Here is a 24,964-nt window from a genome sequence, read left to right as displayed (position 1 = left end):
GTGTCCCCTGCATCGGCAGGCGGACTCTCAACCACTGCGCCACCAGGGAAGCCCCTATAAATGTTATTTTTGTAGGTTGGACCATGTTTTACAGTTAATATACATTATATTTTGAATTCAGATTTATGTTAATTGATCATTTTTTGGCAGTGACACTTGCCTAAAAGTTTATCTTTCTCTGTATGCTTCTTTCTCTTTAGTGGTTGGTAATTTGTAAACCAATACTTATGTACTCCAGGGATGTTTATAAAAGACTTTCCAGAATGATCAGTAAATGATGATTAACTTTCCATTTATATATTTGGTTCATAAGATTTTAGGTTCTTTTGAACTTCATGTTTGCCCTCAATCAACTGCATTTTAAGTAGTCAGGTTTAATAGTCATGCTCAGCATATTCCAAGCCCAGTATATAGGTAGGAGGCAAGGGTAGGTGGAGGGGAGGAGTACCAAAAACTGTTTGACAATGAAATTATTCTGTTGTCAAAGGAAAGAAATGTTAACATGTGGTTAAGAGGTCTAGAGTTAGAAAAAATATATCCTGGAAGGATATATGCCAAAATATTAAGTTTAGTAGTAGCTTATTTTAAGCTTATTCAATGCTTTCTGTTTTGCCCACTACAACACATGAATATTATTTGTGGAAAAAAAGTTTTTAAAATAACCTCAGGATACTGCAGAATAATGAGAGTGCAATTATTTCTGTGTATGCTCTGGTGCCTTTTGGAAAGGCATAGAGAGATATTCTAAATTTCTAGGCTTAATACGTTTAAAAATTTATTCCTACTATTTTAAACATTTTGTTATGGAATATTTCAAACTGCTATAAAAGTAGAAAGAATAATATGTAACGGACTGCTATATGCTTATCTCCCAGCTTCAATAATTATCAATATTTGCCAATTTTGTTTTACCAGACTTTAACTTTTTTAAAGCATAGGGACTGATATTTAGAAGTATTCATATACTAAATAAAATAAAGATTAAATAAAAATTTTGTAGTCTTTATAAGGAACATTTCCACATTCTATGTCTTGTATACAGTTCTATGAGGACATTTATCAATGAGATGCTCAATCCCTCTATTGTAATGTTTAGAAAGAAATGAGTAGTAATATTATTAAATATCTAAATCCTAAGATTAAAAAAGTTTCCTACATACTTTACTTTCCAAAAGACAAGTATAAAATCTTGTTTTGACAATAATGTAACTTAGAGTATTCTATTTTGAGAATTTCATGATCTTTTTGTTTCTAACAACCAGCATTCCTTTTAATAATTATGAAGTTCTAGTGATAATGTACTATTTTAAACTATCATACATATAAATCTACTGTTAAAATTCTAGAGGGAAATACTTTTAAATGAAAATTTTCTTTTAAGTATATACCTAATAGCTATTCTTTTAAATTTAAAATGTCTAGAAAAATTGAATATATGTTTAATGTATAAGACTACTATTGAGAGGCTTATTTTGAAATTATACAATCTTCCTATTACTTCCCTTTTAATATTCACAGTCTTTTAGAGTTTGTGACTAAATATGTGCATGTGTTTTAATATTTAATAATTTAATAAATATAGTTCCCTTTTTCTCTCTTTCGTTTGCAGATATATTTCCCACGAAAAATGGCATCTGAAGTTGCAGGGCACTATTTACTTTGCATATGTTATCAGAGGAAAAAAATGAATAAATCCTAATGCAAATCTTTATCCCAGACTAAAACATTTGCAGTCTAAGTAAAATGAAATATATAAATCAATCATTTGTTCCAGAATATTCTCATGGCATCAGGCAAATAAATAAACTAGAAGCACATATTTTTAAATATAAAGTCTGTACATTTTAGTAACAGAGGTGAAAATTTGATTAAGACCCCCTTTCTCCCTTTGTAGCCGTAACAATTATTTATACAAGCTTTTAATTCTTTATAGCACTCTCTTTTGCAGTTATCAGATAATGCCTTCATTTAAGCCTCTATTTAGAGAGCATGCATATAGACAATTAATAATAAGTGGACATTTAAAATCAGAGTTGTGCATACGGGTTTTTTCCATTCTTGACTCTAGCTGTCTATAGTTGTTTTCTTTTCCAACAAAGCAAACAGATGTGCAGCCCCAGATTTAGCTCTCGAATATTCAGGTGCCAAAACAAGTGTTTCTCCAATGGCCATAGCTCCTTATGCAATTGCAGTAAAAACTCTATCAAAATAAAAGCATTTGAATCTCAATTAGGTCTGTTTTCAAACAAGAGCTGTAAAAGCGAAGGAAAAATCAGGCACTGGAATATAATCTTTTGGCCCAGACAATACCATCAATGCTGAAGGCCTAACAATGGTATCTCTTTTGTAATTTTCTACCACAGAGTGATTATCCCTTGCCTTGTACACCAAAATAACCTTTGGATCTCAGGTAATCTTAAAAATTTCTTTTCCAATTAGAAAGATAGCTCAAAGGCTCTAACTAATGAATATAAAACTTCTTAGCCTCCTTGATATAAGTCTCATTTGCTTGGAGATTTAACAGAGAATTCAACTAACAATAGGAAGAATTTGTCACCAGTAGTGAGATCTGAATTTACACAGTAGATGTGAATGTGTTTTTTTCTTTTTTTGCATATAATGTAGTTAGAACAGATAACTGATGTCAGATGATTGGTTATCTGTCTGAAGTGCTACATGATTTAAAGAGAGCAAAGCATGGAGATTGTACTTTGTTAAGGTCCTCAAAACAATATCTGACTAAAATATACCTTAGCCAGGCTGGAAGAAGAGCTTTGATCTTTGGTCTGCTATAGATTATGATCTCAGTCTTAAAATATGTTAGTTATAAAATGGTAAGTATGCAAATGATGTTTGGAAGCACACAGATTGTTCCCAGAAATGTGGCATATCATGTGGCCATGGTTAAATATTTTCCTCTCATTTCCTTTTTCATTTTAGCCATGAAAACATATTACTAGAATGGAAAATAATGCATCTCAGTGGCAGAGCTAAAGGTATAATTCCATTTCACTGGCAATATTTAAACATTAGGCAGTAAAAAGACATCACAGAACCCAGTTGTTTGTTTGCTCTGCTGGATCACAGCAAGGTAAACACACTGGTCTCCTTGTGAATTTCTTCAGAGATGGGACCTACTAAGTGGTGGATTTCGAGGCAATCTCTTCAGTGACACAGACCTCAGATCTTGAATCTTGTTGTCTTTACAAATGTCAAACACAGTATAAAATATACAAACAACCAGTTTACTGGGATGTGAGATGCTAAAATTTTGTAGCCACTAGTTCTGTGATGTCAAGGCAGTTTTAGTACTAATATTTAGTAAAATTATTTAGAGCTCAAAATGCCATTCAAAATACTTAATACTCAGCTATAAATATCAGAAGTGGTTATTGAATTTAGGTTACACATCAGAGGTTTGTTTTTTTTTAATGCAAGGAAAAAAAAACAGGCTGAATCAGACTCCAGCCTCAGTCTGATCCAAGAGTCAGCAGGTAAGATGGGAAGAGAATTGGATTATGAGTCAGGAGATCTGGATTCTAGTCCCACAGGGATGGAGCCTTCTCAGAACAACTAAGAAAATATCATTTTCCTCTGATTTGAGATGCGCCAAAATATCTACCTGTCGTAAAATTTACATCATTAAAAGTCAATTTAATCATTTGGCATAAATGTTCAGAGGCTAATGTCTTTGTTAGGTCTCCCATAAAATGAAATTTACTGAGAAGGGTAGAAGGGAGAACTTGTTTCTGTGAGAGGTAAATGATCCAAAGGATGCACAATAGAGCAAGAAGAAAAGTTTTAGTAGAGAAGGGAGAGTACCAGCTAAAAGCCCTGTTGCTGTCTTTATTGTGTATATGTTGAGGGGAGGCTAAGTGGGATGGGGGTTGACGTTGATGAGGATTACATTGAGGAACCTAACTTTGTGATGATGGGACTATCTGGGGGTTGAGTCAGGGACATTAATCTACTTTATACTTTTTCCCCAGGTGGGTTCTTTATAAAGAGGCCAAAGCTGGTCTGCTATAGAATCTGTCCTAACCTAGTCTGGCCCAATTAGCTAGAGTGAACTAAGTTGCATTTCACTTCCACTTAGAAAGTATTTATTGCACAATAACCAGTGCTCTAACTCCATGAGAGAGTTAAACCAGATCCTTCAAATTGGTCCAACCTCCTGGAGGCATCTGAGCCAAGAGCTTACTCCAGAGAAATGTTCAGGCCGACTTCCCATGCCGATGTTGGTCTTGGGAATTTCACCCATTTGGGATATACAAAGAGGAATGATTTGCTATAATGATGAATGTTTTAAAGTCACTAATAACACATTTGTCAAAGTATTAACCTATCATAAATGCTTATATAGCCCCTTCATGCCCAAATAAGATTACAAGAAACATTCCACCGTTCAGAAATGATTTTCATGTTGAAATAATTCTTGAACCATAAATATGTAAAGCAGGAATTCAAAAACCTAAAATTTAACTTCTACAACTTTCTTAATTTAAATTGTCCAAGGAAGAAGAAATCTTATCTATAGTGTATCCTTATATGGATTTACACTGAGTTTATACTGCTTTACTGAATTTATAGCAAAACCCTCCAGGTTGGCTGGGGTTGAGGAAAGAGATTATTGAGCAGGAAGAGGTCTGGAGAGGATTTTCACGTGCTAGGCTTCTTCTTTCCTAGTTTTATGGATTCTTCATGGGTTCATGGGGCCGTTGTCACTGCACCATTGCTACAATGATCCTTCCAAGCATTTTCAAGCAGTGGGGAAATCCCCTTGCTCATCATTGCTGCTGAAATAGAATTAGAATATTTTTAAAATAAATTTATTTATTTTATTTATTTATTTTTGGCTGCATTGGGTCTTCACTGCTGCATGTGGGCTTTCTCTAGTTGCAGCGAGCAGGGGCTACTACTCTTCATTGTGGTATGCGGTCTTCTCATTGCTGTGGCTTCTCGTTGCGGAGCATGGGCTCTAGGCGTGCGGGCTTCATTAGTCGTGGCTCGCAGACTCTAGAGCACAGGCTCAGTAGTTGCGGCACATGGGCTTACTTCCTCCGCGGCATGTGGGATCTTCCTGTACCAGGGCTCAAACCTGTGTCTCCTGCATTGGCAGGCAGATTCTTAACCACCACGCCACAAGAGAAGCCCGAATTAGAACTTTTAAAGGATCTTTTGGCTGAGAACAACGTAAAAAAGCATAGAAATGAATAATACTAATTTTAATACAATTGATCCAAATAGAAATACCCAGCATAGTTACTGGTTCAGGTCTATTTGTCTCCTCTTAACTCTGCTCCCATATCCAATTTGTATATCTTTGGTGACTTATTCTAAGAGGAAGTATACTGGGCAGTTCAGAGACTGGACTCTGAAGCCAGATCACTGGGACTACATCCAAACTCCATCATTTATTTGCTAGTTCTGTGACCCTGTGCATGTTCTTTGTGCTTCTGCTTCCTTACTGACAATTGGAGATAACAAGACTATCTACATCTTATGGGGTTGTTGTGAGAATTAAATACATTAATAATATAAAGTGTTTAGTATAGTGCTCATTAAGTGTTTAAGTTATTGTTATTCCTCTCATAGAACTGAAAGTTAATGGGACACTTTCTGTTGGAAAGTAAGTTCTCACATTTCTATGGATGTAGATTAGCATAGCAGGTCACACCACAACTTCTGAAGTCCCCACTCAGTAAGTTTCTTTTTTTTGATTGGAAGACAGAGTATCTTTCCTCACAGGGGTGGCCATTACAATTATTCCCATACTCATACTCTTTTCCCCTAACATCCATATAACAGTACAAAGATCCTTTTCTTTTCACCATAAATCCCTTTCTCAACAGAAGGGAGAGAGAAAATATACAACTTATATTTATTTGGTACTTTGGGTTTTACAGAATGTTTTTGTATACATGTTACCATTTGATCACCTAGGAGTAAGGCACACACATCACTTTTTAATAAATAAGGAGACTCTTTATCTCAGAGAAATAAGCAATTTGCCCAGAATCACATAGCTATGAAACTGTAGGACTGGAACTTGAACCTCCTTGTTAACTGTTTTCCCTTACACAGTGCTCCTTCTAGTGGAAAGCTTATCTGAACTGTCTCTCCCTGCATGTTGGGGTTTGTTACCACTTGTTTCCCATTTTAGAATCTTCAGAGGACCCTAGATAGCAAATCCCCCTTGATTTGTCTCCTTTAGATCCCTTCAATGGTTGATCCCTCTATCTGGTCTCCTTATCTTTTCCTCCTAACCTCTGGATAATCTCTGGGGAGGAGCCTGGCAGAAGCTGGGTGGCTGCCATGGCAATGAACACTGAAAGACTTTCCTGTTTTCCTTGTTTTGGCTGACTAAGGTTGTTTTCCTAATTATGTTAACACAGTTCCACAGCTGCCTGGCCTACCAGAGAAAAGATGATGGTGGAGACCTAGCTTGCTTTCTATCCCTTTTTATTCCAAGCTGTTAACCTACTATTAATATTCACTGAAAACCCACCTATTGTTCTTTTGGCCAATAACCACATTAAATATTCAAAGTTCATTATGATTTCCTGTCAAGAACTGCATTTGGATTTTTGGAGGACTAGGCCACAACACATAAGCTGTTTGGCTCTCTGCTTATCAGGCAGTTTTCAAAGCTGTGGCTTTTATAATTACTGTACTGAAGGCTGTCATGCCTTGATTCTTTCTTACCCATCTGCTCTACTTAGCTTCCTGCTAATATGCGTTGCAAAGAAGGAAGAAACGGAGAGAGGAAAGTTCTGACGTGGGAGTATGGAGAATAACAGAAACCTCTGCTGGGCACTAATGGTTTCTGGACTATACTGCAAAAGGCAAGTTAGCTAGAAACTAACCTAAAGGCACTAAAATTCAGACAGGAGAAAATAAACTTATGTTGTATTTCTCAAAGTCTGTACATTTAGACTGAAGTAAATCCAAAGTGTTGCCAGGGCTAACAGAAGCAGAAGGGGAGATTTTTACTACACGTATGTGTATGAGAACATAAGTAAGAGATTTTCTGAATGCCTATGCATTGGCTGCAAGACAGCAGAGGGAAAATGTTATCACCTTTTAAAAAATGCTCATTTCAGAGAAACTTCTACAATAATAGAGATGGATGGAGACAGTTTCTACCATAAGAAATGTATGTTGCCTATTTTTTTAGAAGAAAAAGCTAAGGTTTTAGCTAAGTAGCCTTGCTGATAAAGTAACATTATGAGCACATCAAGGGATTCTGCTGTTAAAACTCCCTTTGTGCATCTCCTTCTATAAGGCACACTGTCATTTCTGAAAGAGAGACAGCTTATCCATCCTGGTAGCTATAAATCATGAAAATACATTCACATTTTATAGAGTGAATAAAGCATCTTTATTTTATACAATAAACTAAAATATGACTTCCCCAATTTTTATATAATTCTAGAAAAGTTTCTGGTAATGGCCAAAAGAAAACCCTGAGGTTTCAAGTAGCTATGGAGAGCAGCCTGGAATTCAGTCCCTATGCTCATATTTCTTAAAGAGTGATCTTCAGATTCTGTGCCTCAGAACAGCCTGGGTTGTTTGGTAAAACGTAGTTTCCTGGCCCTACACCAGATCTACAGATCTCTGGGTTAGATCTGTAGGGTGAGCTCCAGGTATCTGCATGTTTAACCAGCTCCTCGATTGATGAGTTGGGAAACCATTGGTTTAGAGAATGGCACAAAGTTCTTTTCATGTAAGGAGGGTTCTAGTAGGAGAGAGTTTTCTTTGTAAAATCTTCCATTCAATTAGCTGATTATATAGAAAGCTGTCTCTGTCCTTAGATTCTGGAAGGCACAGAGTCCTTTAGGCCAGGTGTAGTTTAGTGTGTCTAAAGGGACACTTGTGACATGTTTATGGTAGCTGGGGACCACTTTGGGTCTCTAAGAAAACTGAAGATTTTGCTATTGAAGACAAATCTCATCTGTTCACATTTTGCACAGGCCCATACCCATATTTCCCAGACCCTCTCTTCTTTGTCCATACTATAAAAGTGTGGGTATCCTTACTTTGGTTGTAGTCTGGTTGAATGAAACTCAAATCAAAAACGATACTCGTGGTCCAAGCTCAGATAGCTCCTTGTTTCTTCCTTCCCTCAGGACACTAGGAAATACCAGTGTGATTACTGTTCATTAATCGTTGCTCTCATGTTAACAGTCCTACATGTGTTCTGACAGCTAAAATTCTTACGTCTCCAGAAATGGCCCTTTTCAATGAATTTAATGAAAAAAAAATTCAGGATGTATGGTAGTCCAGTAGGAGGAGGAATTTTTGTATGGGGGCCTTTTGATTCTTCTATATTTTAGGGTCATAAACTAATACTAAGCAAGTTACTTGGTCCATTTATGGTAAGAATCAACCCAGCTCTGGATATTTAAATGTTTGGAAAACTACACAAGAATTTTTTAAAAAACAATAATTTTATAGAAAGGTTCTATGAAAGTTTGTCACAGAATTAGTAATAATAATTAATAATTAATAAAAATAAATGTCAACTAAGCAAAGCCCCTAGCATCTTGAGTCATGAACTTGAATCTGTGCTCTGCCACTTGCTGATTAACTGACTTTGGGCAAGTTAGGTAACTTCCTTGAGTGTTAATTTTCCCTATCTGTACAATGGGAATCATAGTATTTCACAGGGTAGTGGAGAAGATTAAGCAGAAAATGTATTACAAATCCTTAATACTAAGTAAGGACTCAATCAAGTTTGTTGTTATAGTGATTATCATATGAAACAGAATTGTTGGCAGCCTTGAGAGGCCCCATTCAAGAAATGTCCTGCCTGATGTCATTTGCAGGCATGATAGTGATTGCATGATTTTGAAGTTGTATCATTCTTTAACTAAGAAAATTCTTTGCTTAGTTTTAATCTAAACAAATCTCAGTATGGAGAAGTAGACTCCCAGCTACAAACATTCTACTTTTCTATAAATGGCTGTCTTTGACTTACACCCAGTCCTTATGCCAAAGCACTTGGATGTAGAAGGGAAGAAAAAGAGAAGAATCTGTAAAAAGCAGGAGTGATGTGGAAAAGTTGAATCTGGGAATACATTTCCAGGAATGACTGGACTGCTTAATTATGCACCACTCCAAGTCTCTCCCTTTATTTTTGGTTCAGTCTTTTATTCAGTGAATATTTATTGAGTGCCTATGATGTTCCAAGCTCTTGTTTTTGGCTCTAGGGAAACATCAGTGACCAAAACAGGCTAAGCTCTGCTCTGACTGAGCTTACAGTCTATGCACTCAATAAATCTGGAAACAAAAAAGATAATTTCACATAGTGGTAAGTGCTATACACAAACTAAACCATGGTAATGGGATAGAGAGTGATGAGGAGAAGGGCTAAAAGGACTACTTTGAGCCATCAGCAAAAGTCCCTCTGAGGAGTGGACTTAGGAGCAGAGGCTTGGATGGTGAGAAAGAGGCAGCCCAGTAAAGAACTGAATGATTATTCCAGACAGAGGAAAGAGCAAGTGCAAAAACACTAAGAAGAGAGTTCCAGGGACCGAAATGCAAGTAGGGGTCTGATGTGCAGATCACAAAAAAAGACAATGGTAGATGAGGTTAGAAAGGAAGGCAGAGGCCCAAATGTGTAGAGCTTTCAGGTCAGAGTAAGGAATTTGGTTTTATTCAAATTTCAATGGGAATTCATTACAGTATTTTAGTAAATTGATGGAATTGGATTTGTGTTTTAAAAGATCAGCCTAGCTACTGTGTGGAGAATGGATTACAGGGAAGCAAGAGAGTGAGTACAGGTACATCAGTGAGCAGGTAGTTGCAGTGGACCAGTCACGACAGGCAAAGAGATAAAACGGAAGGTAACATGGGTAGAGATGGTAAGAAGTATTTTGGAGTTACAGCTGTTAAGACTTGGTGCTGTATGTGGTGGGTGAAGGCAAGAGAAGCAATAAGGGATGACTCTTAGATTTTTGGGCCGAGCAACTGCATAGATGGCGGTGCTGTTTATTAAGATGGAGAAGTCTTGGAGAAGAGACACTTTGGGAAGGAAAAACTTCAAATTCTGTTCTGGACACATTAAGATATGATTAGACGCCTAAGTGGAGATGTCCAGTAGGTAGTTGGATAAGCATGTGGTATTTAGGAGTGGGGTCAGAGTTGGAAATACACAGAAGAGAGTCATCAAGATACAGGTAATATTTAAAAAAACATTAGATTGGATGAAATTACCAATTAGAGTGTGTGGATGAAAAGCACTGAGAAGTCTAAAGCCCCCCAACACGTGGAGGCCCAGCAGAAAATCAGGAGCCCATAAAGGAAATAGAGGAGGAGGGGCCAATAACAAAGGAGAAAAAGCCTAGAGAAGAAAGTGTTTCAGGAAGGAGAGTATAAAATGCTGCTGAGGGGTCAAGTTAAATGAGATGGGAAAACCGGACACTGGATGGGTCTATGGGTGGGCAAGATGGAGGTCAGTGGTGACCCTGATAATGAGTCTTTCTAGTGGAATGGTGGGAATCAAAGCTTGACTGGAATGAGTTTAGGAGAGGTTGGAGACGAAAAGGTGTAAATAACAAGAATAGGCTACTCTAGAATTTGTTTTGCTGCAAAGGAGAACAGAGACATTGAAAGTAGGCAGAAGGGGACTTAAGGTCATGGGAGAGATTTCTTTCTTTTTCTTATGACAGGTGATTTAAAGCAAAGAAATAGTAGTGACAGAAACTGATGTGAAGAGATGATTGCAGGAACCTATTGCAGACAAGGACCTTAGTTCTTGCATGGAGATGGCGGGCATGGTGGATCAGTGGTACACTAGTGAGTTTGGTGATGGGAAAATGAGGTGATTCTCTCTTGATTGCTTTGTTACACTATCTTCAACTAAATCCATTAGAAAGTAACTGGGATTATAATTGCTTTTATAAATGAAAATTCTTCTGTGAGAATTGATAAAATCATCAGACATCCTACATTAGTATAAATATATTCAATTGCTTGCTCTCTACTAATACCAAGGAACAGTTATATGAAGGAATGGGACACTGGGGATTTAAAGATGGCTGCAGAAAGTTTAGAGCAACGTAAGGAAGACATGTTCTGAGTTTCAAACAATTGGCTTGCAAGCAAACTTTTGGAATACAATCAACTTTTAAGCTTGTGATTGCCTGCATTTCATAAGAACCAAAGAAACAACTTGCTAATTTAGTGCAGGCTGGTGAACTGAATGAAGTAATTCAGGTGATTCTACATTTGGTTTCTTGTTAATTTATCTCTGTAAACTAGTCTGTGTAATCAGAATGAATCCAAGGCTAAATGTCATAATTGTGATTTATATGTTCACACATACAATACTGCACACTGTTTTAGAGGGTAGGAAAACATGGTAGAACAGGGAGCCTAAAATTCCTGTTGATACTTTACATACAGATATTCCATTTTATAAGAAAATCTACTTCATGAAACCTTTAAGTGGCCTCATAGATTCAAAAATATTAGGTTGGTGAACTGTGGATGCTTTCCTTCTGAGTGCCTAGCAAAGAAGCTTCCTGGGAACTCAGTTAATGTTTGATAGATAAACAACCAAACAAACACATGAAGAGGAACTGAAAATTATTCCAAGTTATTCTGAAATTATTTGGCTTCAAATGACTTTTGGTCATTTCTTCAAATTGAATGTATACTCAAAGTACAAATATGTGCCACCAATAAGGATATTCAAAAGAATGTGTCTGAGTGTTGAGAGGTAAATCCTAAAGAGGAGTTCCCGACATTTTTTGCCAAATGGAAGTATCTTTGAAACAGGTGTAATCTCCCAAGTCATTATTTTGAAGAGGCTGATCCTTGCTTTGATGTGTATGTTTTGGTGGGCTTCTTAAAAAAAAATAACGTTACTTTTTGGAGTCAAATATTGTATGGATTTCTCTAGCTCTAAACGTTTAGCAGTGACATTTATGATATAGATTTAGATTTATGATATAGATTTATGATATAGATTAGTAACAATCTGACATTTTAGGGAGACTTAAGAAGCTCAGAATTAATACCCAAGATAAATATTTTCTAATTTCAGAAGTTGAAATTAGGGGTTTCTATGAAGTAAAGAAATTCATAACTATGTGAACAGAGTTCCAAATAGAAGCACCAACAAATAATTTGGGAAGAGGCAGCCTCATTGGGATGCCATGATCAATTCTCAATGTGACATTTCTGAAGAGAAATACTCATTTACATACGCTTCTCCTGGAGTATTTGCTTAGCAAGGAACTTACCTCACTGATTTATGGTCACACTTGATAAAGCCATCTCCACCTTGGAAGATAATGGATAACAAGAAGGCTTTTTTTTTTTTTTTTTTTGCGGTACGCGGGCCTCTCACTGTTGTGGCCTCTCCCTTTGCGGAGCACAGGCTCCGGACGCGCAGGCTCAGCAGCCATGGCTCACGGGCCTAGCCGCTCCGCGGCATGTGGGATCTTCCCAGACTGGGGCACGAACCTGTGTTCCCTGCAACGGCAGGTGGACTCTCAACCACTGCGCCACCAGGGAAGCCCAAGAAGGCATATTTTACCCCTACATTCCCACTTCTAGTAAACTGAAGTAGGAAGCAATTCATCTGGGAGTTTAACTCAGAGTACCTGTGTTATATCAGTATTTTACCAACTTGACTGCACTTATATCAATAGATATTAAATAACAAAAAATTTTTAAATTTCCCCAACATGTCTTTTGCACATATATGATTAAAATGATAATACACTCTAAACTAGACATCTTTCTGGTTAATTTAAGTACATAACCCATTTACAGGGTTTATATATTTGTACAACTTACCTGAACATGCCCTCTGGGGTCATTCGTCCTGCTTGAATTAAATAAGTTCCAAATCGAAAACATGCTGCATAGGCAAAATATACAAAGGCATGGCTGAATGTGTAACAAATTCCAATGATCTGCGCTTTCTTCAAGGTATTTCTGAAATGCACAAAATTTACTAGATAATGGGGCATGAGGCATAGTAAGGTCCTTTAAATAAATGTAGAGTAATGAATACAGAAGGTAAGACATGTTATCATTTAGGGGGTATACACTTTTTCTAATTATTAAAGAGAAAATGATTTTTTTTTTGCAGTACGCGGGCCTCTCACTGTTGTGGCCTCTCCCATTGCGGAGCACAGGCTCTGGATGCGCAGGCTCAGTGGCCATGGCTCACGGGCCCAGGCGCTCTGCAGCATGTGGGATCTTCCCGGACCGGGGCACGAACCCGTGTCCCCTGCATCGGCAGGTGGACTCTCAACCACTGCGCCACCAGGGAAGCCCCGAGAAAATGACTTTTTAACTACTGAGAATAATTATAGAGAAAACAATAAATATAATGATTTTCTCTATAGGTATATGCTCTATAGTTCAATGTAACAAAGCTGCCTCTATGTATTTTCAAATGAATGGACAAGGTGTGTGAAAGGATAGTTACTGAAAGAGTTAAAGAGATTTAGTTTAAAAATATTTTCTATCCTAATGTTGCACTAATAGAATAAATAGCATGCATGAGTGTAAAAGAGTACAAAGCTATCTTTCTGATAAAGTAATACAAAGAGTATCACTAAGTAAATGTGGTAAGGAGGACTAGTTTAAAATTAAAAGAACTGATCACATTTGTTGTGCATATATTCATTTAAAAATGTGAACTCTTATTAGAGATTCAATATAAAGGGCTAAGCAATATTATTTTCTTTCTTAAATATGTTATTTCCTCAATCATGTTTCATGGAAATTAGAAAAATATGCACACTTTGTTATAGTTCATGGCAATGTGGGAGGACCTAAAACATATATTCTAAATGTGCTTGCTCTCAACTGCTCTTTCTAGTTTCCTCTTGGTGGAGTCATATAAGGAATTATGCTATGCCATTACTAGGAAAGATTCCAGAGCAAATGAGTTGGCAGGCAAACCACTGGAGTCACCCAGGAGTACTGCCTTTATAGAAACAAACTATAGTTAATACAGTCAGTATGAATCTACAATCACCTGTGCTGAGTTTGAAGCGTCTCCTCATACATTTGCCCGAAGGCTTTTTCTCTTGTTAATGACACTGTAGTGCATATATTCTCTACAGCTTCGGTTGCTATATTATAAAACAAGATAATAAAATAGAGAAATAAAATTAGCAGTGGCTAAACTTCTTGTTGTGAGTTACAGTCACAACGGGGACATATTAAGTACATTAAGTCAATAAGTTTTTCTGATGAGTCTTCTTAGCTTCTTTTTTTTCCTTCCCCAAAATAAGACAGGAAAATAATATATTAGGATAATAAGCTCAAGGAAAATTCCTTTTGAAAAGATTTAGTCCACTGGTCTAAATTTAGCCCTCTTTAAGTCTTCATTGACTTTCTATTTAAACTAGTTCCATAAGCAGAGGGATCAAACATTAGTGAGCATTATGTCCATATGTAATTATGCAAAGGAGCTGTCCTATGAATTATGAGCTGATTTAAGAAGAAGACAGCAGAGAGAATCAAATAAATAATTATTTTATTCTAGCACAGAAATGCAAATAGCAACCAAAGTTCTCAGGAACACTGCTGTAAAGTAACATGGAGTGTGGCTTTTGAATTCTGTATAAGATATTGTATAGCCGTTTTTCATTTTGATGTCTGTGAACTTAAAAAGATATTTAGTTCAAATGTAATGCTTCTTCATAGTTATATAGTTTTCAAAAAGAAGGGGGATCAAAAATGGAGGAGACTTTTGGCTCAGAATAACTTCTTGGACATGAGAATACATGTTGACTTGAAAGAGAAACTTTCTGCTTCCACATTCTCTTTCCAGGCTGGCAGAGTGGACTGTGGGTTGTTTGAAGGAGAACTTGGGTTACGGGAGAGAACTGGATACGTAGACCATGGTCAGGACACCTGGATTCTGCTCTAAATTCTCATAATTTCAAAATGAACTCAAAGAAATCTCCATCTGTAACATTTTGTAGTGCATGAGGAAAATGGATGAGAATGCTGAAATCTTGAGGAAAACAAAAAGAAATGAACGAAAAAGTCTTGTGATCATTTTTCACAATAAAGAAAGGACTGAAAACAGAACCTTAGAAAATAGTCCTTTTTTAAAAACTAATATGGTCATTTTATTTATTTATTTTTTTACTAATATGTTCATTTAAAATCTGAAAAATAAAACATTTGATGATTTTTCCAAATCTACACATGCAACCAAAGAAGGACCAATATGTTTTATTGGTCCATATCCTAAGTTTTTGTGTTTGATAAAGTGACTGATTGAAAAGCTAGTGGGAAAGGACACATTGCCTATTTGATTGCAGTTATTGATTGTATAGTCTGAGGTTACTTTAATAATACAAAAAGGAAAAAAAATCAAACAGCACATATACAACTAAAGCTCATGACATAAAAATTAAGATGAATAAAATATAACTAATTAGGGCCAGATTAACTTGGAAATTGTGATAATTTGCTCACACGGAGGGCTGAACAACTTTTCTGTGTTTCTGAAGCAAATATATTCTATGTAGTTCAGACTGTACTGCTCAAGCAGACATTCCAAGGGTCCTTATCTAGTGCAGGAAAGGTGGAAAAGTCCAAGGGTCATGAAAACCAGATTTCTATGAGTCCTGTGCTTGGTTGGATCCCTATTCATGAATATTCATGCATTTATAATATGATACAGTCACTTTGATACAGACCATAATGATATTAAAATCATTTTTATATTCAGGCCTTTCACCAATGTGATATAGATCTTTGAAACTATATCATGAGAGGAATTGGGGCTGGGTGACCAAGAGAAGACTTGGCATTTACATGATGCAGCTTCATAGCATCACGAGAAGCAGGTTTTGGACTTCTATCAAGCAAGAAGAGAAATATTCATGCATTTATAATATGATACAGTCACTTTGATACAGACCATAATGATATTAAAATCATTTTTATATTCAGGCCTTTCACCAATGTGATATAGATCTTTGAAACTATATCATGAGAGGAATTGGGGCTGGGTGACCAAGAGAAGACTTGGCATTTACATGATGCAGCTTCATAGCATCACGAGAAGCAGGTTTTGGACTTCTATCAAGATGAAAGCCAAGAAGAGAAGGATAGAAGGCTACAAAAAAAAAAAAAAAAGAACTCCCTACCATCTAAGGGGTAGGTAGCAGCCTGGGAAAGTAATGCACTGCCTGCCACTGGAGAAAAGGGTGGATAAAAGATGGATAGACACTCAACAGGGATGTTGTACAAGAGATTTCTACTTTGGGTGAGTGGCTGGATCAAATGACATCTCTTTCAACTTTTAGATATTATGGTACTACATTACTAATGTTTCTCTAAATCGCTACTACAATGATTATTTTTATGAATATGATTGATCCTGAGAAACTTATATATGTCAAAAAATCTTCCAAGTAAATACATTGTTCATTTTGATCATTTTAAAAATGATCAAATCTTTGTTTTAGGCACTACCAATATCAGTACCTTGCCTTGAATTTAGTAACTATTATAGTTCCTCTTTATTTTGAAAAATAAAATACCCAGAATTGTTCAAGACATTCAATTATTCAATAATCAGAGAATGTGGAATCACAATGTTAACAAATTCCCCCACGATTTGGTAACAGTAATAATGGCTGACATTATTGAGTGCTTACTGTTTTCCAGATACTATTGCATATACTAATAAGACTAAGTGTTTTCTGTAATAGTCATAAAGATCTGTAAGGGGATACTATTTTATTTCTACTTTACAGAGAAAGAAACTGAAGTCCAGAAAGGTTGATGTAACTTGCTCAGATCACACATTTGTCAGTGGTAGAATCTGGATTCTAACTCAGCCAATTTGACTCCAGAGCCTGTGCTCTAAATTATGCACCCTATTGCTATGACATTATCTACACCCCATCTTAAACTGATCTGTATGAATATCAATACATATACATCACTTTACAGATTCCTAAGAAAGGAAGTTATGTATTGTAGGGATAGGAGCTCTTATTGATTTTCTCTTATGGGAACAACAGTCTTTATTTTACCTTTCCAGCATGCTTAAGTTCTTGCTTATCCTTGTTGGCAAATCCAGTCATTGCTGCCATCTCAATCATTCCTGTCAGAGCAAGTACCGGAGCAATATTCAGAATCAAGAGTGTCATCTCCCATCCATATATGAAGGAAATGATAACTGAAAGTCCCATGTTAGTTGCATTTTGTGTTAAGATACCAACCCTTGAACCTGTTGCCTATAATCAGACATATTTTGGAAAAAAGTCAGTTAATTTTAAATTTACAAGAATTACTATTATAGTTTCTTGCAAAATAAGATAAGCTTTCTTTTTTAGGATTTATACATAGATTTTTATTTCAAATTTATACTTAGAGATTAAATAATAGTTATAGTTTAAAAATGTCCACTACTAAGGAGTCATTATGTTTTGTCTATATTATGTCTGATATTGTCCTTTGACATGTTCCTATTATTTTTGAATATGTTCTTACTTTCTGACACAAAAAGATTTTCCAGGCCCTTCACCTGAAATCTGTCATTTCTCCAAGGAGTCCCAGGTCCTGTTAGTGGAGAATGTTATTCAGGACTTACTATATGAAGAAAAAAATTTTTTTAATTAAAAAAAAATCAATATATGGTGCTAGTTGTGCTCATTAGCAGTGGAATGTTAGTAGACAGAACTGGGGAGTGTGTGTGTGTGTGTGTGTGTGTGTGTGTGCGCGCACGTGCATAGATGCATGCACATATTGAAATCTATATTTATTTCTCTATTTACATTTCTTGAAATCCATGAGTTCATACCAATACCTCCAGTTCCAATCAAAAATCACAGGTTACTTCCAGCTTTCTCCCTTCTAATGTTTGTTATCCCCTTCTTCAACAGTGAGAAACCTGGCTCCCATTTTCTTTAACAGAGTTCCTTGATCAATCTCTCTGCTATCATGCAGATCGTGACCAATCTGCTATCATGACCCCTGTCTCTCCCCTGCATGCATACCCTCCTCACTCTTCTCTGGCTTGGCTTTCCCACATGAGGCTGCTGCCTCACATGGATGCCCAACTTACTATATGTGGGTTCCAAAACCAACCCTGCCCCTTCCCCTTACACTGAAAAAGGGCCGGTACTTTTTAGCCACTACACTGTAGTAGTGCTGAATGGAATGATTGAGGATATTCATTGAAGAATATACTTTGGATATGATATCTTGCATTCCCTTTTCTGCACTTTATAACTTGGTTTCAATCAGCAAAGGTCTAAAGAGGCAATATCAAGACAAAAAAGGAGTTGGAAACATCATGGTATGAGGTAACTTAAAAGAAATTTGGAAAAAAATCTTAAATTAAGTAGAAATATCTTCATAACTGCTTTACGAGAACTGCATGTCTTATGAATTAACTTTCATTGGGACACATGTTAAGTAATAAACTGAAATGTTAAATTCCTTTATGCTGTGATGAAAAAATGAAACACCTATTTACCTAGAAACACAGCTATAATCAACCAAGATACCAATTCATATTTTCAAACATATGTTTTGCTCTGATCATGAAAACATGGTCATTGGAAAAGGTTTAAATAATGTTAAAAATTACATCCTTCCAGACATAAATATATACACACATTCAGATTAGGATTATTGTGTGTATTCAGCTTTGTATCCTGCTTTTATCCCTTTACATTATACAGCAAGCTTTTTCCTGGGTCACTAAATAGTCTTCAAAAAATATCTAGTAGATTGCTTCCAATTTTTCACTATTAAAAGCAAAGATGTAATGAACATCTTTGTGCAAAATATTTGTGCTCATCTTTTATTTCCTAATGTTAAATTCCTAGCCTGGAGTTATATGTTAAAGGGTATATACTCTTACATTCTTCATAGATATTGTCAAATTGCTTCTCTAAAAGGTGATATCAATATTCACTGAAGTATCCCCCAAATTAGTATCATCATTAAAATAACAATAAAAAGCCCTCTTTCTCCACAGGGCTCTGACTTATTCCTAAAAAACTTTTGTGGTTTTAGTTTCAAGACTGCATCTGATAATGATCCACTATTTTCCCATTTTTTCACTGAACTGTCAAAGAAAACTACAAAAAAGTAAAAACAAATAACAATAACAAACACCAAACAAACCACTAAATACTGAAAACTCAGACAGGTAACCTATTTCACATGCTTTAGCCCTTATACACTAACTCTAAGCTATGAGGCTGAAATAAAAATGTCATTTGGTACTAATGCTTGCTTACACTCTGCCTCTTGAGAGTTTAAGGATGATGCAGAGATAAATGATGCTGTATATTATGGACTGAATGGTTCTACACCCCCCATCCAAATTCATATGTTGAGGTCCTGACTCCCAGTTCCTCAGAATGTGACTGTATTTGGAGATAAGGTCTTTAAAGAGGTAATTAGATTAAAATGAGGTTTTGAGGGTGAGCCCTACTCCAATATGACTGGTGTCCTTATAAGAAAAGGAAATTTGGTTGCAGACATGCTTGCATAGAGAAATACCATGTGAGTACACAACACGAAGAAAACTATAAGTCAAGGTGAGAGGACTCAGAATGAAACCAACCATGGCAACACCTTGATCTTGGACTTCTAAGCTCTAGAACCATGAGGAAATAAATTCCTGTTGTTTAAACCACTCAGTCTGTGGTACTTCGCTATGGCAGCCCTTGCAAACCAATATACTGTACTTGCTCCTCTCCTCTCACCCTCACCATGAGTTTCAAAGTTATATAGATCAGATAGCTGGGTGAAGAGGCTCTAGAACTTAAGAACTTGTACTGTTGAAGGTCCCACCCCCATCAGATTAACTATGGAATGCTCCTACAGCCACATAAACATATACAATTTTTGCTATAAAATAGAAGTTTTTTTTAAAAATTACAATCAAGTTTTGTTAAGAATAAGATAGTCACTGTTCTTTTAATGTAAAATTTATCTAAATATTACTAAGAAATTACTTGCCATCAATTACTTGATAGCTATGTTTTTAGGCCTTTATACATTCATTAATTTCCACTTTGTACTTTCTTATTTTGAGGTCAATGACTTTTCCTTTTTTTAGATCTCAGTTTTTGGCACAATATCTATATTAACAAAAGTGTAAAACATATCCAGTGAACAGTTATTCTTTTCTGTTTGGGTATTTTCTATTAGGTGGCCATAATATAGTTCCTTTTCTCACCACCTTCCTCTGTTTTTATCCTATTTACTTTAAGATTACAGCTCTTTACAGGAAATCAAAAGAAAATGAAGGAAAAAGGTGAAAAACAGGAAAAGTAAAGACAGAAAGGATGCTGAGGATTGTAGTTTTTGAGTATAAAATTATGCAGCGTGTTGGAAAAAGAGGTAGAGGTAATTATCAGAGGCACATCAGATGAACATTTGAGAATCACTTCAAATTAGTCTAAGGAGTATGCACACCAACCTCATGTCTAAAAACATCCAAGTGTAAACTTGCCAAATTTTTAATGGAATGGTCTTGTATTTGAGCATTTTGTTTGGGACATAAGAACTTTCTATAAAGTGACTTGCACTTGCATAACCTTGCTTATTCAATAAGCTTGAGTTATCCACTCTTGTACTAATCTGCTTCTTGAAAGTAAGATCATATACCTTTCTAAATGGCATTTTAGTTTAAGCTACCAGAAACTTACTGAAATATTCAGTCAACACAGCCATGGACAGGCCACAAACCCTGACTTTTGATGATGGTAGTAGGATAAGAAGAGTCTGAATATATCTTTCCTGTTCCAGGAAGAATTAACAGAAAACAACAGACATCTGGCCTTGAAAAATACTACAAGAACTAAAAGAAAATTTAAAATTGCCTTAAAGACCTAGAGGAATAGTGTAGCTCTGGAAAGAATTTAGAACTGGAATCAGAGGAAATTTAATTAAACTTCTTTAGATTCTTTATCAATGTGCATGAAGATAGAATTTTTCCTTGGAAATCAAGAGCAGAAAGTCATAATTAAATAGTTCTGCAGATAACAATTATTTATGGAGTATCTATGTCCAAATACTATGCTAAATGTGGGTAATACAACTTTGATAAGAAAGTTCCAGATGAATGGCTGCCATAAGAAAATAAATGGAAAGATACTCAGTAAGCAATTGTAGAAATAAAATTCTATATAGCAGGATTTCTGCTTCTGGCTAACATGAAGAGAGGGAATGGATTTGTCCTCCCATCTGAAACAAATAAAAAATAGACAAAATATATGAACCAATAGTTTTCAAGATACTAGACCTAAGGCAACCAAGGGTGAAATGGGAAACAAATGAGGTGAGCCCTATGTTTGCCACAGTTTACCCCTTAAAAGAGCTTCCAGGCTTCAGAATAGGAAGGGTAAACTGAAATAGAGCCCAACAGACTCTGTAAGTGGAGTAGACAAAGCTGAGTCTGGAGAGGCCAAGGAAGCTAGAGTTTGCAGCACAGAACACTGAAGAAGAGAGAGGTATACAAAAAGAGAAATCTGGATATCTGCAGAGGGTCCTCCTTGAGTATTCAAATGAACAATGCATGTGTGAGGCCTAGTCATACCAGTCATACCAAGACCATATGCTTGGTCATACCAGCCTGACTGAATAACCTCATGATTCACTGGTCATTGGGTAGAGTATATTGAAGGGTCTTGCCTCAGTAGTTGGCTCCAGTCCTGCTTAATAAATCTTAAAATCAAGACTCCCCCCAAGATCAAACTTTTCCCAAGTAACTTAACTGCATCCCAGAATAAAACAAGAATATTTCTAGAAATACAAAAATATTCAGCACCCCAAAATGTTAAATTCACAATGTGTGGCATCTACTCAAAAATTACTAGGTATGACAAAAACACCAAAAACGACCCATAATGAACATAAAAATCAATCAGTTGAAACTCACCCAGACAGGCAATGACATTAAAAGTTATTATCATTGTATAACATACATTCAAAAAGTTGAGATAATGAAAATAAATGAAAACGACCCACATCAAAATTCTACAAATTCAAATGTCAGTATCCATAAAAAATGTTTTATTGTAACACAGCCATGCCTCTTTGTTTACCTATTGACTATGGCTGTCTTAGGACTATAACGATGGAGTTGCTAGAGAAACCATATGTGCCTCTCTCCTTGCTTTGTACTGCTGCTCAGTGTGATGATATTATATATAATTTGGCAGCATGTTGAGTGCCCTGTGTGTTGCTGTACTGTGATATTTCATCCTAGTTTTAAAAATTACCATTGTATGCCCATCATCCAAAGACAAGAAAGGAAGAGAAAAGTGGACTTTGGATGTCCTGCTTTTTAGGAAGGCACACTGGACTGTGGATCACTTTGTGTTCTAATTAGATGTCACAGTGCTGTGTTTATTATGCCATGAGACTATACAGTCTTAAAAATATACGAAACAAGTCGACATTAGCAGACTAAGCACACATCACAAAATTCCTAATTCATAGGAAAGTAACATTTATAAAAATTAGAAATGGGAAAAAAATGGAATAGAAATAACGCAAAATGGAATAACACAGCAGAATTTCTTCATAAAACTAAAAAGTGAAAACAAGGCTGAATCTAAAGTAAGTTTCTGAGTGGCTCATTTATTAGCTAAGCAAAGAAAGTCACTCACAGATAGTGAGTTAATTAAATCATGTTTGACTGCAACAGTGGAAGAAATGTGTTCAGAGAGCATAAACTAATATCAGATGATTAGCGTTTTGATGAGAACAACTGCTCAAAAAGTTGAGAAAAACGACAGCAATATCAATTGTCAACTGAAAACCAAGGTAGGTCATTTTGAGTAGTTTTCCTTGGCTCTTGATGGGTTGACATATGTTACTGATACTGCTCAACTGTTGGCTTTTTTGAGGAGTTGATACTGAGTTTGAAGTGACTTTAAAATTAGCTGCTATGAATAGTCTGTGTGGAACAACTGAAGGTGAGAATATTTTCAAAGAAGTTGAGAGATAACCTAGATGAGTATAACCTGAAGTGTAATCTGCTAAGATGTATAATAACTGATGGTGGCAAAAATATTTGTAGAGCAGAAAAAACAAAAAGGTTTAGTTGGACAAATTTACAAAGTTTGTGAAAATGTAAGGTGTTTAAGGCCTATTGTTATTCACTCTATTATTCATTAGCAAGTATGTTGTGGAAAATAAATGAATTTATCACACATTATTGGACCAGTGGTGAAGTTCATTTGCTCCTGTAGACCTTACTGTCTTTATTTCTTTTTTTGTCAAAAGTGGAAGCTGAATTTCTTGACTTGTCTTCCCAGATAACAGTTTGAGGGCTTAGCAGTGGTAAAGTTTCACTGCAAAGTTTTGAGTTCAGGGCTGATATTGAAATTTTTTTTTTATAGGAAGGACCACCTTTAACCACTATGGTTTTGGATATTAGCTTTTGCTGTAGACTTGATAATGTCTCAATTAATTCAACCTAAAATTGTAATGCAAAACAGCAATTATATGCCAACCTTATACTGTGGTAAAGTGATTTCAATGACTACTCACATTGTTTGAACTATAAGTAATGTTAAGCTGTTTTATACACTTTCCATGTCAAAAAGTTAAACCAAAAAGTGAGGTCACCATTGTCCACGTAATGATACCCTAGCCCTACCTAATCAATTCACTGGGCTCTAGGAATTAATAAAGGAAATTTTTATTTCTTGGGGCAATGTAACTGTAGTTCTGATGAGAATTCTTGGAACTAACATTGTGTCTGTCGGTATATCAAGTGTACACTGTGGCATCAATCACACACTTTCATGTGGACAAAAGTGAGGTAAGACTTCTGGTTGATGAAAAGGGGTTGCTAAAATATACAGAAATAATACTTTGTAACTTTGTGAAATTCAGTCTCCCAAAGAATTTAAAATGGCTTTATACCTTTAATAAAACTACATACTACACAGAAGATAGTCTGTTGACAGATGTACTGGCAGTAAGCCATTACCTTGGGCTGAAATAATACCAGTTAAATTGGTTGTATTCAATCAACTATTTCAGGAATCATTTTGTCCTATAACCTTATTTCACTAACATGTTTTTCTCATGACTCTCAAAGTATCAGAACATCTAAAAATAGCCAGGAGTTTATATTTTTGGTGATTAGTAAGGGTTTCAGAATAAAATTTACTGTTATTAAATGCCTAGTTTATAAACATTCACCCTAATACATTTGATAAAATAACATGTAACTGAAATTACATGATGAAGAAACTGAGATGGAAATATCTTAAGTTGATATGATAGGATATATGACCCCAAATTATTGTTTCCTGATTCAACTCTAGTGTGGTGTGTCTTTGTGATAAAAGAAATAGTGGACAAATAGGATTAGTAAATAATCTTCCTTCGATAGAAAGAGAATCCATTCAAGTTAGATATGAATCTACCTATATATGGCAAAGCAAGGGTTTATGTGAATTATATGCCAATAGACACAGTCTTATTCTTGGAATCCTTCTTTGGTTGCTATGCTTTCCAAATTCTTCAACTTTAAATGTGCCATCAGTATTCCACCCATCTAGTGTTTAGCTACTACTTCTTATTTAATGAAAATGATTTGACTTGCCCAGAAGTTATCATGAGACCAACATTTACTAACTGAAACAGGAAATTTTCAAATGATTCAAATAGTATTAGTCAAAGGCTTATAAGGAATCACACTGACAAAGATTCTCATTGATTTTTCTTGATGAGAGACAACATTATGTATTAGAAACAACTAATGGGTATTCGGAGAGTAATGTTGGTCTTTAGTACTAATTTGTTCTTTTCATTTAAGTAAATACTAAAAGAGATGTCTCACGTATCAAGTATAGCTTATAGTAAGAATACCTATTTCACTGGATTCTTAAAAGATCTGAATGATGATAGGTAGTAAGAGAAAAACATGCACACAGCAAAGGAAAAAAAACAAGTTTTGTAGAATGGGGGTTCAAAGGGA

At 35.7% G+C, this 24,964-nt stretch overlaps 1 protein-coding gene across 1 annotated transcript in view; it reads right to left on the bottom strand.

The window, feature by feature from the left end:
• The window catches only part of LOC103083163 (ATP-binding cassette sub-family B member 5), a 119,765-nt gene that overhangs the window by 11,150 nt on the left and 83,651 nt on the right, over window positions 1–24,964 (bottom strand). Inside the window, 4 exon segments of the mRNA XM_007466020.1 lie at window positions 2,044–2,200; window positions 12,811–12,951; window positions 14,006–14,106; window positions 17,034–17,237. Coding sequence (XP_007466082.1) covers window positions 2,044–2,200; window positions 12,811–12,951; window positions 14,006–14,106; window positions 17,034–17,237 — 603 coding nt within the window.

Source organism: Lipotes vexillifer, unplaced genomic scaffold (assembly GCF_000442215.2).
Source record: "Lipotes vexillifer unplaced genomic scaffold, Lipotes_vexillifer_v1.1 scaffold608, whole genome shotgun sequence".
Lineage (NCBI taxonomy): Eukaryota > Metazoa > Chordata > Mammalia > Artiodactyla > Lipotidae > Lipotes > Lipotes vexillifer.
This window is presented reverse-complemented; position numbering and strand designations above follow the sequence as displayed.